Source organism: Scomber japonicus, chromosome 13, assembly GCF_027409825.1.
Source record: "Scomber japonicus isolate fScoJap1 chromosome 13, fScoJap1.pri, whole genome shotgun sequence".
Classification (NCBI taxonomy): Eukaryota; Metazoa; Chordata; class Actinopteri; order Scombriformes; family Scombridae; genus Scomber; species Scomber japonicus.
In genome coordinates this window covers 24,625,957-24,641,097 of record NC_070590.1, presented here as the reverse complement: position 1 = coordinate 24,641,097, position 15,141 = coordinate 24,625,957, and the positions used below count along the sequence as shown (strand labels likewise).

The 15,141-nt window shown below is 40.6% G+C and overlaps 1 protein-coding gene across 1 annotated transcript in view; it reads left to right on the top strand.

Annotated features, from left to right (window-relative positions):
* camkk1a (calcium/calmodulin-dependent protein kinase kinase 1, alpha a) overlaps window positions 1–14,050 on the top strand; it is a 34,779-nt gene extending 20,729 nt beyond the window's left edge. The window contains exons 8-15 of the mRNA XM_053331432.1: window positions 173–261; window positions 3,442–3,641; window positions 4,765–4,818; window positions 5,152–5,225; window positions 7,446–7,533; window positions 8,977–9,105; window positions 10,573–10,676; window positions 12,927–14,050. Coding sequence (XP_053187407.1) covers window positions 173–261; window positions 3,442–3,641; window positions 4,765–4,818; window positions 5,152–5,225; window positions 7,446–7,533; window positions 8,977–9,105; window positions 10,573–10,676; window positions 12,927–12,996 — 808 coding nt within the window. The 3' untranslated portion in view covers window positions 12,997–14,050. The remainder of the gene's footprint in view (window positions 1–172; window positions 262–3,441; window positions 3,642–4,764; window positions 4,819–5,151; window positions 5,226–7,445; window positions 7,534–8,976; window positions 9,106–10,572; window positions 10,677–12,926) is intronic.
* The last annotated feature ends 1,091 nt before the right edge of the window (window positions 14,051–15,141 follow it).

The following is a 15,141-nucleotide window of genomic DNA, read 5'->3' as shown; positions in this document are numbered from 1 at the left end:
ATTTGGAGTCAAACTTCAGTGCTAATAATGAAACAGCTGATAAACATAATCAGTGGGTTTGTTTTCCTCTCTGCCCGTGTGTGTGTGTGTGTGTGTGTGTGTGTGTGTGTGTGTGTGTGTGTGTGTGTTTTCTACACTACCTGACTGTCTGTCTGCCTGTGTGGATTTGTAGTCCAGTGATGGAGGTGCCTGCAGAGAATCCTTTGTCAGAGGAGCAGGCGAGGTTATACTTCAGAGACGTCATCCTGGGAATCGAGTACTGTGAGTATCTCACGCATGGAGGAAACATACAGAGGAAAATGGGAGCACAAGTGGCCTCAAAATGACCTGAAATATTTTTTAATTCATCTAATAAATTTATTCTAGAGATTTATTCCTGCATTCTGTTTTTCAAGTGGTTAGAAAAGTATTAGATCTTCCATTTCTAAAGACTATGATACTCTACTTGCTCTGTCACTAATCTTTCAAAGAAAAAGGAGTGGCATGGTAGGATTCCTCTTTTTCTATCACAGAGAACAAAGGGTCAGACTGTTCTTGACCCTCTGTTTCCATGCCGCTGGGGTCTGGCTGCAGTTGTGCTGCTGTCCACCTCATCAGCATCAAACCTCTTTTCACTGAAATGCTCTTTCTTAAGCTGTGTGCTCATTTGTTAGAGTGGATCAATTTCACCAGGCTATGAGCCTAATGATTAGGAATCAATGCTGCCTCTTTCTGAGCCTTGAGGTCCATCTTGAAAATGAGGAGGCAGAGACTGATAGGAACAATCACAATTCGTTGTTGGTAGATCATCGGTACATATTTTCATTGTTGAGAGCAGTCACCATGTGCAATAAAAAGATACTCTTTAATATTTAGTTTGATCCCAAGAAGGCTACATAACATTTGCTGCTCATACATACTTCAGCAGGGCAGATGAAGCATCTTCCTCTGATTGAAAAGCTTTTTTGGCTTTTATTGTCGACTGTCTTGACAAGTACAACGTCACTCAGACCATATTATTATACAAAGTGTGGCTTTGATGACACTTATCCAAATTGAAATCTGGCGTCTGCAAATTCCCAAAGTAATCAGTATGTGTTGATTTGCTCCTAATGAAGTCTGATGTGAAATATTACCCGCTGCTCCTCAGGTCATTGTTCATGTGTGTTTTTAATTTGGGTGTTATTAGCAATAAGGATGTCCTCTTAATAAGTCAAGTGCCTCGTGTCTAATACGACCTCCTCAGACGAGAAGGCACCACTTATCCAATCAGTGAAGTGTCCGAGGCTTAGCGTCAGACAGCTGTTAAGTGTAAAGGTTTAAAGACGTACTTAACTTGGAGACTTAGATGAACTGAAGCTCGAGGCATTCACATCATTCTCACACTGCAGCAATCAGGCGAAGGTCAGACCAGTGATTGCTTAAGTGTCAGAATAATGACTTCTCCCACATGCTACTTTTCAGAAACTTGAAATCCCTCTGAGTCTTTACTTTAGTTTAAAAAATGCACTCTGCTTTCCTTTAGTGCAGTGTACATGCATGTTCAGTGTTTCATTTTGATATGATATCAATAAAACTAAATGTTATCAGAGTGTCTGTATCCGTTTTACACACTAGATAGAAAAAATGTCGGTCAGCTGGTATGTCTGAAACTGTTTAGTGAATTCTTGCAAGTGATCTTAATAAGTGATGGCAGACTAGGCCTCACATTTGCTGTGGATATTCATGATGCCCCTCGGCATGATTACTAATGATTTAGGTGTTCCCTGACCTTCCGTCTAGCACCGTCGCACTGCGTGACGAGGCTTCTCGCCCACAAATGACCCAGTTTCCATAACATTCTGCTGTGGATGTAATGCTCCCCAATGATGACTGTGAAGAAGAAATATAAAAATCTAATTTGCAGATTGCTATGACATATTTTTGGCGCACTGAGGCTTCCTGAGAGAATACATCTTTTATGTTTTAGGGCACCACTTTCTAATAAGAGTCATAAGGAAATGTTTAGGTTGCAAGGTTGTAAGAAAATCCCCTGGTAGGTGTTACGCTCCAGTTTCCTTTAGCTCTTTAGTTAATTAAGAAGGTCCTCTGAAAACCTCCAGACAAGCTGGACCAAAATCCATTTATTATCAAAGCATTAATGGTGCGGTGAGTAGAATTTAGTGGCATGGATTGGAACAGATTTGGCAGAGATGGTATATGATATTCAAAAGTTTTAATCAGAGGTGGCAAAAGTACTCACATTCTTTATTTGTAAGTACAGATACTTGAGTATAAAAAGACTCTGGTAAAAGTAGTGATTCAACTCCTTTACTCAAGTAAAAGTAAGAAAGTAGAAGCTCTAAAATGTACTTAAGTACACAAGTAAAAATGATACACAATACCTCTTTTGATAACTAGACAAAACAAAAAAAGTTCTCGGCATACAAAATAGGATCGTTTTCCTCTTTTGTTACAACCTGCACAGTCCAAATTTCAGACAGAACATACAGTATATAGCCTATATATAAATATTAGGGCTGCCAGTGTTCATTTTTTAAAGTAGCATTAATCGCTCCTCATTGACTGACTCACAGTGTCACAGATTAGTGTTATAACAGAGCTGTGTAAACTGTGCACAGTGTACAGCATGTGTTCATATGATAGGAGTCTTACTGCTGCTGTCATATTTCTGCACTGTCTGCACACATCGTTGGGACTTTCCTCCCAGTAGTCGATTTTGATATGAGCAGTCGCCCAGAGCGACACAGAGCACACACACCAAAAGAAAAAGAAAAGATAGGTTTTCTATCACTTATTTGCACATCATGTCTTCTTTTTATAATGTCACAGAACCAAGTAACGAGTCTGTTTTGACAATGTAAGGAGTAGAAAGTACAGATGTTTGTGTTCAAATGTATGGGGTAATACTCAAGTAAAGTACAGACACATGGAAAATCTATCTGAGTAAGTACAAATATAAATACTTCCCACCTCTGGTTTCAAATAGTGTGTAATCACCTGAAGAATTGCTGTCTTTATATTAGATTAGTAGGTAGCAGGTATTCTTCTGTGGGACCTGCTATGTCATTTCGCCATGTTCCTACAGTAGCACAGAATCTGTAACCTCACCACTCAATGCCAATACATTCTACACACTGGTCCTTTAATAACGGTTATTGGAAAGGTTATTAGAAAGAATTTATGTATTATCATTTAAAACTGCATTATTACTAAATAGAAGGAATAAACATCACTTAAAGGGTAACTGATCGATGAAGCATTATGAATTGAATGATTAACCATTAATAAATCCATTAGTCATAACATATAAACCCGTTTGAACAACATGGAAGTGTTAACCATGTTATGTATTACTAGAGCTTGTCTGTAAATCATCAGGATGTAGTTCATCTGGTTCATGGCAGCTCAGAGGTGGTAGTTCTAACAATGGACGATTAACTTTCTCTTTCTTCTCCTCAGTGCACTACCAGAAGATTGTCCACCGGGACATCAAGCCCTCTAACTTGTTACTGGGAGATGATGGTCATGTGAAGATAGCAGACTTCGGGGTCAGCAACCAGTTTGAGGGCAACGACGCTATGCTGTCCAGCACAGCTGGCACTCCTGCATTTATGGCCCCAGAGACCCTCTCAGACAAGCGCAAGAGCTTCAGTGGAAAAGTGAGTAAATTCTACATCAGTATGCTACATACTGCTTTATTTGTGTTCATCTGACACAGTGTTCAGAGCATGTGCTTCAATTTAGTGAACTAAGCTGCTGTGGTTAAAGCAACCACAGGTGTCAGCCCCGGTCTCATGCTTTGAAATGAGAACTATTAAACCAAGATGAGTTTTCAGACCTTTGCTGGCCGCCTGCAATCCAAGGAGCAAGTAGTAATTTTCAGTCTTTTGCCTGAGGAAGTCAGTGATACTACTGAAACCAGCAGCATTACCAGAGTCAAGAATTCATTTTTATTATATGGATTCTACTTTTACAATAAAGCAGTGATCAGACATATTTGTGGAGGATAAATTGCCACTTGATTTGATTATCAACCCACTCCATAGTAAATCCATATAATCTAACTGAATGCAATTTGTGAGAGTCTGTATATCGATTCTTGTGAACAATCCCCACTAGATTCCATATAGCTTTGTGTCCATTATGCTGCAACATGTATGATTTTAGTGTAAATCAGTAGTGAAATATGTAATATCCAACACTTGTGCAGTATGTTACCTAAAAAACCCTTCAGTTGTCCCAGTGGTGCATCAGGACATTAGAGCATATTAGCCACGGTGCCATGTCTGATAACAAATGGAATTGAGATAGATTGCAAAGAATCAGAGGACTAGTTTAATCATTTCAGAGAGAGAGAGAGAGAGAGAGAGAGAGAGAGAGAGAGAGAGAGAGAGAGAGAGAGAGAGAGAGAGAGAGAGAGAGAGAGAGAGAGAGAGAGAGAGAGAGAGAGAGAGAGAGAGAGAGAGAGAGAGAGAGAGAGAGAGAGAGAGAGAGAGAGAGAGAGAGAGAGAGAGAGAGAGAGAGAGAGAGAGAGAGAGAGAGAGAGAGAGAGAGAGAGAGAGAGAGAGAGAGAGAGAGAGAGAGAGAGAGAGAGAGAGAGAGAGAGAGAGAGAGAGAGAGAGAGAGAACACATAAATCCATCTCCGAGATATCTGATTGCAGACGTCCCCCAAAAAAAGGACCCATTTATCAAAGTAGGCAGGTCAACATGTTTGTTTGTGCAGTGTATGTTTACCATTATGTTGGGTTTAAACATCACTACTGCTTTTTTCTTCTTTAAAGGCGTTGGATGTTTGGGCCATGGGAGTCACTCTCTACTGTTTTGTCTTCGGGAAGGCAAGTCCACACAATATCTTTCTCCCTGTTATTTATTAGCATCTGGTTAACATATCTCAGCAAAGGTGGCAGTAGAAGATGGGCTAAGTGTTGATTTCACAGTCCCACATGCCTGTTAACAGCACCCAGCAGCACTTCAGCAAGAACACTCAGAATATCACGTTTTTTTTTAGTGCTTTGTTAAAGCAGCCATGATGTGGCATCATTCATTTTAATGAGTGCAAGAAGCTGTTTTGTTTTTTTTGTCTTTGTGGATATAGATTTTCCACAGCACAGCAGTAATTCAATCTACCTTCCTTGTGTTTTTCACTCCTTCCTCTGCTCCACCTGCAGTGCCCATTTATCGACGAGTACATATTGGCCCTGCACAATAAGATAAGGACAAAGCCTGTGGATTTCCAAGAAATGTAAGTCCATCGCCTCCCTCTTTCACTCTCCTCTGCTTCATGAAAAGAGACGGTGGCGATGTTCACACAGCTGTGGTCTCAGACAAATTGCACGAGTTGAATTCAGTAGTCAGTGGCAGCACATCCTAAATGTCATCTGCATGTGATCAAAACAAGCTCTGAAAAATCTAACAGGGACATCAGCAGCAGCCTGTCTTCCTTCGGCCCGAAAGGTTAAAAAATGGAGATTGTCTCTGGTGAATTTGTTGACAGGACAGACAGAGAACAAGAAATAGACTGAAGTATGAACACAGCAGATGTGAAGGGTCTGTGAGTGGCAGCTACACTATGTGTACATGGACACATGGACAGGGAGCGTAATGTTAATGATAGGAAGTTCTTCCCCCCCGGTAGGCTCAACAGACTCCACCATTAAACGCCGCCCTCGTAACGCATCACCGAATAGAATGATCACTGCGCTGTGCCGATCAATGACAGCAGCAGTGTGTTGTCAGCACTGATAGGATCATTATACTGTAAGCTGTAGTGCATTTAATGTCATTATGATCAATGGCTGAACTCACATGAACATATTTTACAGAGATACGAACAATCTCTGCTACTATAACACAGTTATTGTAGATATCGCTGGTGTTATCTCACTGTTTCAAGTGTGTCAGACTTATAGTAACTTGTTGAGTCCAGAGCACTAAACACCTCATAAATAGCTTTCACTGATTTCAAAAGCCACTTATTTCTTTCACTGCAGGCTTTTAACAACTGCAGGTGTGTAACAAGAACAGGCACCAAAATGATCGATAGGTCATCATCATCATCATCATCATCGTCATGTCTGTCACTCGTTCCACCGCTCACTCAAAGCATACACGCAGCATGCTGAGTGATTAGCACAGGATACACTTTAACGCTTCCCGTTTGGAGCTAACACCACGGTTTACTGCACAGAGTGTAAATATGGTACTGCTTGCTTAAGGTGGGGTCACCTGAGGGGTCACATATAGCACAGCTAGTGCTGGTGTGTCACTTAACAGACATGCTTCATTTTCATCAAATGCATCAATCCACCCTTCTTCACACGTCTTAAGTCTTTTTTTTCCTTTTCCCTCTGGCATGTTTAGTGAAGCGTGTCTCCACAAACAGCTGTTTAAGTCACACAAAGCTTCTCTCTGTGTTCTGCATGTGTTGACCTTATTAAAGATATGTATATCGATAGTGGACTGGACTCCTAGTCTGCCTGTCAGCTGCAAGCACTCTACTTACTACGATGGGTGGGGGAATAAAAATCAATGAATCTATAAATACAAACTGTCGATTCCTTACTGTGGAATTGGTAAATCAACCTGGTGAAGACAGTTTGTCCTCTCAGCTCTCAGACAACTGCTGATAGATGGAAGGAGTCTCTGTTCTGTGGATTGACCAGATTGACTGTCAAGTATAATTCTTGTAGGAAAAAAAACAGTGCAGGTTTTGTGTGTTTTCAGGGATTTGGTAAACTTGCAATTCTTGTCCACAGAAGGAATTGTATGAAAATCTGTCACCGTCAAAAATGTAAATGCATGCTGCAGTGTCACTTTGAATGCATCCACTCTAAAAGTGACTTGTTCCTTTTTTTGTAGTAAGGCATCACACAAGTTTTAGTTGTTCATTTATTATATTATAACGAGAAAATGGGAAACAAATGTATGTGAATGCTGGCAGCCGAAATAAATCTGAAGAAGAGAGTAGAAATCTGAAATGAATTTCGCTTGACAAATGTGAAAGCTCAAATGTGCTGCTGAAAAAACTGGAAGCTGAACTGCATTACTTCAAATATGATCAAATATGTTGCTAGAAAATCTGAAAGCCATACTGTAAAAGGTGGAAGCTGGCATGAATCACCAGAGAAGGCTGAAAGAAGAAATGATTGTTATTAATTTCAGACAGATGAAGTGAATTGCTAATGAACACTTTGTCTACTTCAATATACCATCAGGCAACTAACTGTTTATACTACCAATGTTCTATCTATTGGTTGTTTCAAATGGTTCAGGTAAATAGTTACCACCCTGTTGCAAAAAAATCTGCTTTTTCTTTTTGAAATACCAGATATCTTTACCTCTTATAGCCTCTAAAAATGAGTCTTTGGTTAAGTTTCGTTCAGAATAAACCTGACTTGACTTCGGGCCATGGATGACTTCAGTGTCTACAGTCTCATCAATTTCTATGTTGTGTTTCTTGCAGACCAAAGATCAGTGAGGAGCTGAGGACTCTGATTTTGCGGATGCTGGATAAGAACCCAGACACCAGGATCACCCTCCCTGAGATCAAGGTAACATAGAATAAAGCAGAACATGGGATCAGTCACTTACTGTCAGAACAGCAGGCAGCTAATTTTAACACAATCACAACGAGAGGAATTGTGTTGGTGTTCAGAGACAACAGGACTGTGCTTTTCTCTCTAGTGACTCAATGTATGACTCTGACCTCAGAGTGGAACATACAATAGGGTTCATTAGATGTGCTGTGCTGCTCCAGGGCATGATGAAACCTGTTTGTCCCTATGGAGGACAGACAAGCTAAAAGAGTGAGTCAGTATTTGAGGGGCAGGGAGGTCCAAGACCAGCCAAGGACAGATGACATTCCCCACTCCCCACCGTGTTTCCATGACACAGTCTGATCATGTGTTAGTGAGTCATTTTCTCACCAGAGACTCTGTTTGTGTTTATGGACCAAGAGATAATTAGGCTGTCAGGGCATCATGCATGTCGTTGTGCACAAACACACTCAGGAGTTGCATGACACAGCTCAGCAAAAGCCTTTAAATAACAAAATGTCACTGCATAAAGTTATTGGTCACATTTTTATCACATTTAAAGCAATATCATGTTTAGTTATCACTGTCAAATTAAAGCATGTGTCAAATATTCACAGGTACATGTGGTTTTTGGACCTTTCACATGTGAAATTTTTGAGGGGCAAATGTGTTTTTTTTTAATATTTCATGTGTGAAATATTCAGGAGCAGGCGTGTCTTCAGATGTTTCACATGTGATGCTTTTAGTAGCACGTGTTTTTTCACATGTGAAATACTTAATGTGTGAACAGGAATGGTTTCTAATTAGAAATTCCTTTTTGACTAGGGCAGCCACTTCCTTTGCTAACACCCAATCTGCCGAGATTTGAAAGGATAAATAATGATATTCTATGTTTACATCATTGTCAACAAATCCCTTACAAAGACCAACACTAACACTGAATTGATAATACTAACAAATGCTGCTTGTTTAGCCAAAGCGTCATAGATCACATTTCTTTGTGCCATAGAGCTCCAGAAGCTATTAAGCACACATCAGTGATCCACAGCATTGTACTTGTACTACAGGTCGGTCACTGTGATGGAGTATGACTCGACAGCTTGTGAGTCTTTGCCTTCGGGTTTTTGAAGCATAATGAAATTAATGGATAAAATGAATTCTACCAGCCAGCTCTCTGGCTTAGAAATTAGAAATTAGAAAAAGCTAATTTATAAATCCAATCAAGTATGCCTTGATTTAGAAAATGCTCAGTAACAATGTAAAATATGCATGTAATGAAAGACAAGGGCTGAATCATTATGAATACAAACCATAATCACCCCTATTTTAAATATGAAACAATACACACAGTAGTTGTGAACCAAACTCCCTGCAGAGTTCAGCTGCAAACTGCTGCCTGATTAGACTGCTTACCTGTAAATGATCATTAAGACATGTTTAATGTGTTTGTGTAATTAGATGGACCAGTGGGTGACCCAGGGAGGAACTGACCCCTTACCTCTGGAGGAGGAGCACTGCTCTGTGGTGGAGGTGACAGAGGAGGACATCCAGAACTCAGTCAAGTTTGTTCCCAGTCTCTCTGCAGTGGTAAGGAATGCTGAGTGTCTTCTGTTTCACTAAACTCCCGTGTGTCATATTGATATGTTTACACTCATCATGTTCAGGGATGGTGAAACCCCAAGAGTAACTGCTACTTAACAATTGCAACCATCTGTTAACCATAATTGCCACAGAAGACAAATAACAGGAGCAGCACAGAGCAGAAAAGAGAGTCATTTTATATTTTAGAAGGCAGGCTTGTTCACTTTCTGGACAAGCCTTCCTCATCATTTTTCAACTCTGAAATCTAAACACGAGTGTCATTTTGATGTTCCAGTTAAAAAGTGTTTATGCTTGTAGCTTTAAAGATTTTCTTTTGATGAATAACCACTGTTAACATCCAGTTTTATAGGACACTACGGTTAAAGGACTACTGTGCAGGGTATTTAGTGGTATCTAGCAAATGAAGTCTAGCAACTGGATACCTCTCCCCTCACCCTCCCCTTCTAAGCATGTAGGAGAACCTATGGTGAACCTATGGAAACTCCCGAAAAATGTCACAGGCCCTCCCTAGAGTCAGTGTTTGGTTTGTCTATTCTAGGCTACTCTAGAAAAATGGTGGCGCAACATGGCGACCTCTTTGGAAAGGGTAAGTCTATCTGCTGATTGCAGTAGGTACATGACCCCTTCATGACCCCTCGGTTAGGTTTAGGCATGAGTAGTGAGATCATTAGAGTTAGAGTTAGAGTTAGAGTTAGTGTTAGGGGGCAGGGGGGTTTGTCATGTAGCATGCCGTTACAATGACAACATTAGGGTGTGGTCATGTAGTAGAGTGGTTGTGTCGTTTAGGTCTGCATGACACAGCCACAGATACCCTTCTTAGATTTAGGACCCACCCCCTATGTAGATATAAAGGCTCATTCTAAGGTAATGAAAACATAATTCTTATCTTGAGGTGAGTATACACTGACCTGGTCTGTTATGTTTGATGCTATTAAATTCTACACTGCACCTTTAAGACTCTACTTTGTTAGAGGTGTTTTTCACATAAACCATTACATCCACTGCAAAAGGAACCACTTCACTGAATGGGTGGAACCAGATTGTGCACCAGCGATGTGCAGATTGCAGTTATATATAGGCCGTGTTATAAAAACACTAATAGGGTATGAGTTGCGGATGGGTGAAATAATCCCTCTGCAGCAGAAACGATAAATGCATTTCCCCATCTACACACCAGGCACAGCTGTGTAGCCTAACTTCATTTGATTCTAAAATGATAATCTGCACATCTGTTAGTGATTTTTTTTTTCCTGAGGTATTCCGAGAGTAGCAATGTGGTGCATTTTACATACAAGCATTGATGCAAGAACCTGACTAAATTCTGCACTGTTCATTAAAAACACTGCAACAGTACCACTCCTTGACTCAGCTAAGTTCCTATGCTGAACTACCAGCTCAAAACAAAAAAGAACCTGTTTCATGTCTTTGTAACTGTGTCTGTGAATGTTTCAGATCTTGGTTAAAGCCATGCTGAGAAAGCGCTCCTTCAGTAATCCCTTTGAGTGCCCGAGTAGGAGAGAGGAGAGGTCCATGTCTGCACCTGGCAGCCTGCTCATGTAAGCCCACACAGCTCAACAGCCTCACACATATCCATCTTCAAATCTCACTTACATATCTTATCCATGAACATAAAAAAATAAAAATAAAGCCACACAGGCCCAATCTTATTGCCAACATTGCTTGAGATTTTGATATTGATGGTTACCTCACACGTGTCTCCTCTTTCTGCTGTATCAGGTTAACTAGTACTCATTCCTGCAGCAGCATCAGCTGCTTTGTGTTGCCATAGCACCATAATTCATTCTTTCATTGTATGTGGTGGATCTTACAGCATTTCTAAGTGTTTCTTTATGTGTTGCTTTCAGCTTTCAAGGGTAAAGGGATTCAGGGTGATGGCGAATGATAAAGATACACCACAGTGCCTCAGGCTGACCTTGGTTTTTCTGTTATATAGATTTAAAGCGTCACAGGAGAAATAGCTGATGGTCTTATCCTATCTTTCAGTTTCCACATATACCGCCGAGGGCAAATTTGAGCATCTATAGCTGCTCCCTGCTGAATTGTGGGTGCCCTTGGAAACAGTAATGCGTGTTGTGTGACCAGCAGACTTTGTCATGAAGATGTACCACTGTTACTCTGAATGTGGAGCAGACTCTAATGTCTTAGTGTGAAGGTTTTATTAGATTATTTTATCTAGTCCTAGGTTTCCCCTGCCTATAGGGTAGGCAGGCAGAGAGCTGCTATCTAAGGTGAAGGTGTTTCCAGAGAAGGTGTGGGGGGAGTTTGAAACAATACTGCCCCCTGCTGCACATGAAAAGACATTGGCATTGTACAATCTAGGACTCAGGAATTGAGGAGTGGCTCATTGTTTCTGATTCTCAGGCATCATGAAACATAAACCTTGCTGATTAATAGGAGGACTACAAAAAAGACCATAACCTGCAACCTAAAGGCTAACCGGTAGTATTTTAACATCTGCTTCAACCAGAAAGATCATTATCAAAATCATTTTCTCCACAGTAAAAACATCAGGAAGCAACAGAATTTGTGGGTAATGTGGTGTTTAAAAAATGCTTAACAAGATGACAGTGATCTCATATTATCTCTTATGCCATGGTATCACAATTTATTTTAAAATGTAGTTATTAGCACTAACACAAGAGGTACTCTGGTGATATAGCACTTCCACATGAGACACATTGTAAAACGAATGGTCAAAAGCAAAGCAGCAGAGCCTGAGATATGCTGACTTTTTAGTCCCCAGTATGACTCAAGCTCCAAAAACACCAGACCCTACATTTCCCATAATGCAACTTGATGGCATTCTCTGTTGTACTTTCCCTGCCTTGTAATGCGTATGTCTTTCAAATCAAAGTCATGATCTTAGTTTGTAACGCAGGCTGTCTGTCTGAAAATGTGTACTGTAGTAAAAACCAAGTGAAGATAACCCTGATGACATCACTATGACATCATTAGGGTTAAAGTAAAGCTCTTTCAGACCCACTGAAAACATTATACGACTGATTTTACAGGCTGAATATATATAACCATGACTAGTTGACTCAAATTGATTTTTAAAATTGGTGGAGTGCCCCTTTAAAATATTTCCAAAAATGTGATGTCTTATTTTTAAGTGAATTCCTCGCAGACTTAAGCATTTAATCAATTATAAGAATTGAGATTATTATTATTCTGTTGTTGGATTAATTTTCTGGGCATTTCTGCACTTTTACTAAATAAAATCTACATAAAGCACCTTCATGATGAGCAGGTGGAGTGTGTAGAAGGGAACTCACCTCCACCAGCCACCGTATCTTTCACCTCCTGTGACTTCTCCATCTTTTCTCCCACTCTGCTGCAGGGACTCGTGGCCTTTCCGGCCCACTTTAAAACTGCACCCCTCACTCAGGTAACACTCGGTGGCACGCTGTCTGTCCAACATCTGCTGTCCCAGCCTCTACGCCCCTCCTCATCTTAGACCCCCTTTGACTCTTTGCTTACCCCTATCATGAGAGGTGACGGAGCAGCCTCTTCCCCAGCTGTCACCTCAGAGATTTTTTGTCATCTCCCTGCTGCTGTCATTTAACGCTGTGTTACATGGATAAAACCTGTTGTGTGTTTAACATTTCATCATGTAATGGAAAAAGTAAAAAGCGTGTCCCTGCTGCATTTGGAGTCCTAAAACATAAGCTTAATAGCTTGATCATTCAGATCTTTGTCCTCGCTGCGGTTGTCCAGCTTGAATTCCTAAAAAGAACTACAGATATTAACTTCTTCCTCTTTCGCTCTTTTATGTCATCTTTCAGAAAGGGCAGCACAGGAGATGGACCCAGAGAAGGAGAGCTGGAGGACCTTCATGAAGACGAGCCTTCATGAGTCTTAACAACGCTCCGGTCAGCAGAGCTTTTGTCTTAAACTCCACCACGTCATCCACATTTTTTCCTTCAAACCAGTGACACACTACAAGCTTCTCGTTTTACACGCCCAAGAGACGCAAGGTTTTAAATCACATATGTTGCTCATGTTCAGACTTTTACACTCAGGCCTGTTTTTGTTTTTGCTTCCCGTTGGCCTCAGAGTGACCTCCTTCTCCTTCTCCTTCTCCAATGTTGAATTTCTGGGCACCGTGTTTGATCCACATCTGCTTATCTTAACTGCTCAACCCGCTTGCTGTTGTGACTGGCATCAGTGAACCGATACAAGGAACTCCACTTGATTTTATGGATCATTAGAAGTTCAGATTAATGTTGCGGGAAAAAAGTGGAGAACATGTTTTTCAGCTGGCTTTAAACTGATGCAAAAAACCTCCTTTTCTTTTTTCTTTTTTTTTTGTTTAAACCTGTATATGCATGGTGAATAGTTACATCTTCAAACTATCACAGGAAGGGAAACAAATGCCATCTTCAATAATCACCACAGACTTCAGCATGTAAATGAAACTGTATTGTCTCTTCAGTGAACTACAGGGCTTTAGATTTTCTGTTGGACATTTTATTATTGTACATAGGTGTCTCGGGGTCGAATCGTTGTTATCGTCTCACAGTCCTATTCTCGTGTCTGTGCCATTTTTAAGCTTTTTTCTTTGTTTTGGAGTCTGTCCTGTGCTGCCTTCACAGTCTTCAGGCCCTGCTGGTTGAACTTCTCTTCTCTTCTGTTGGCGATGACACACAGAAAGGGCATCAACATTGCTTCAACACATTTCAAAATGACTTTCTCCTCCTTTCCTGTGCTGTGATGTGTAATTATTTCCATGTTCGAAGTCATTTCACGCTTCTTTTTCCCCACTCTGTTATGAGTTGTTTTTATATCCTCTTACACTATCCCTATTCCTTTTATATCATACTGTACTGTTTGACGTGATGTGAAGTCAATGTGACAGAAATTGGAGCATTTCATTAGTGTATGCTGTTTGATGGCGAGGGTGAGCAGACTAAAAAGATGACTGTAAACGACTCAAGCTGCTTTTACACACACCCCCCCCCCCCTTCTAGATTTTAACATGCATCATCCTTGGCTGCAGAGCTGATTTAAGGGCATAAATCTCATTGTCCTAGTTGAACATCAAGTTCTAACGAGTGCTCTTTCAGAAAAAAATGGAGCGTACTCTTACAAATATAGTTTGCCTGGCTGACCTTTTTGATGTTCCAACTAGCCACACAAGCTTACAGAGCTTTATTATGATTAATTTTTGTGGTTCTTGTCTTGTTTTCTGAAAAAAAAGAAAAAAGAAACACAACATCTGTGGGCTGTTTTGGCTCTGCCGACTCAAATCACTGGGAGCGTTCCTGCCTCCACAGCAGCTCTGCCTGAGATAAATGTTTATGTAACTCCCATTTTGACTCTTCGTTCCTCTCTGGCTGGCTCCACCGTGCAAGAGAGGGCACGTTGGCGCTCAGAGATCACTTCAACTCCATTGAAAGGGAGCATTTCAATGTCGTGACGAGGCCCCGCCTGCCAACAACAACACTTGCCATCCACTTCAATCCCAGTGTGGCTGATTAGAAACAGGGGAGTGCGCCAATTTGCATTCCCTCTATTAATCTAGTGTCCTCCATGTGAAAAGATGCTAACTGAAGCAGAGAGGACAGACAGGGTTCTTCATAAAGGCAGGGACTTAGTGCAAAAAATACCCATCATGGATGCTTTTTCATTTATAATCAGGTGGATATGGAGGAGAATGTAAAGCTTTATATCGTTGAGTAAAATATCTATTTGTACACGACACGTGAATATCTTAATGTGTGGTTGTCTGAAGTGTTTCAGTATGTGCAGTTTGAGGATCTTTTTGTGTTTGTTCCTCCTCTCCTCTGAGGATGATGTAAGTGAAAGTAATGGGAGTAATATATGTGTTTGCAGGGTAACCTTCAATGAAGGGCTGTTTGAACCAAAAAGTATGAAATGGTATGTTATGTTTTATTTGCTTTAACACTCATAACACTCTTATGAGAAGAATTATTTTTTAATCTAGATGTTGCCAGCTTTATATCCATTTGTGTGTACAGATGTTTGTCAGTCTCAGAG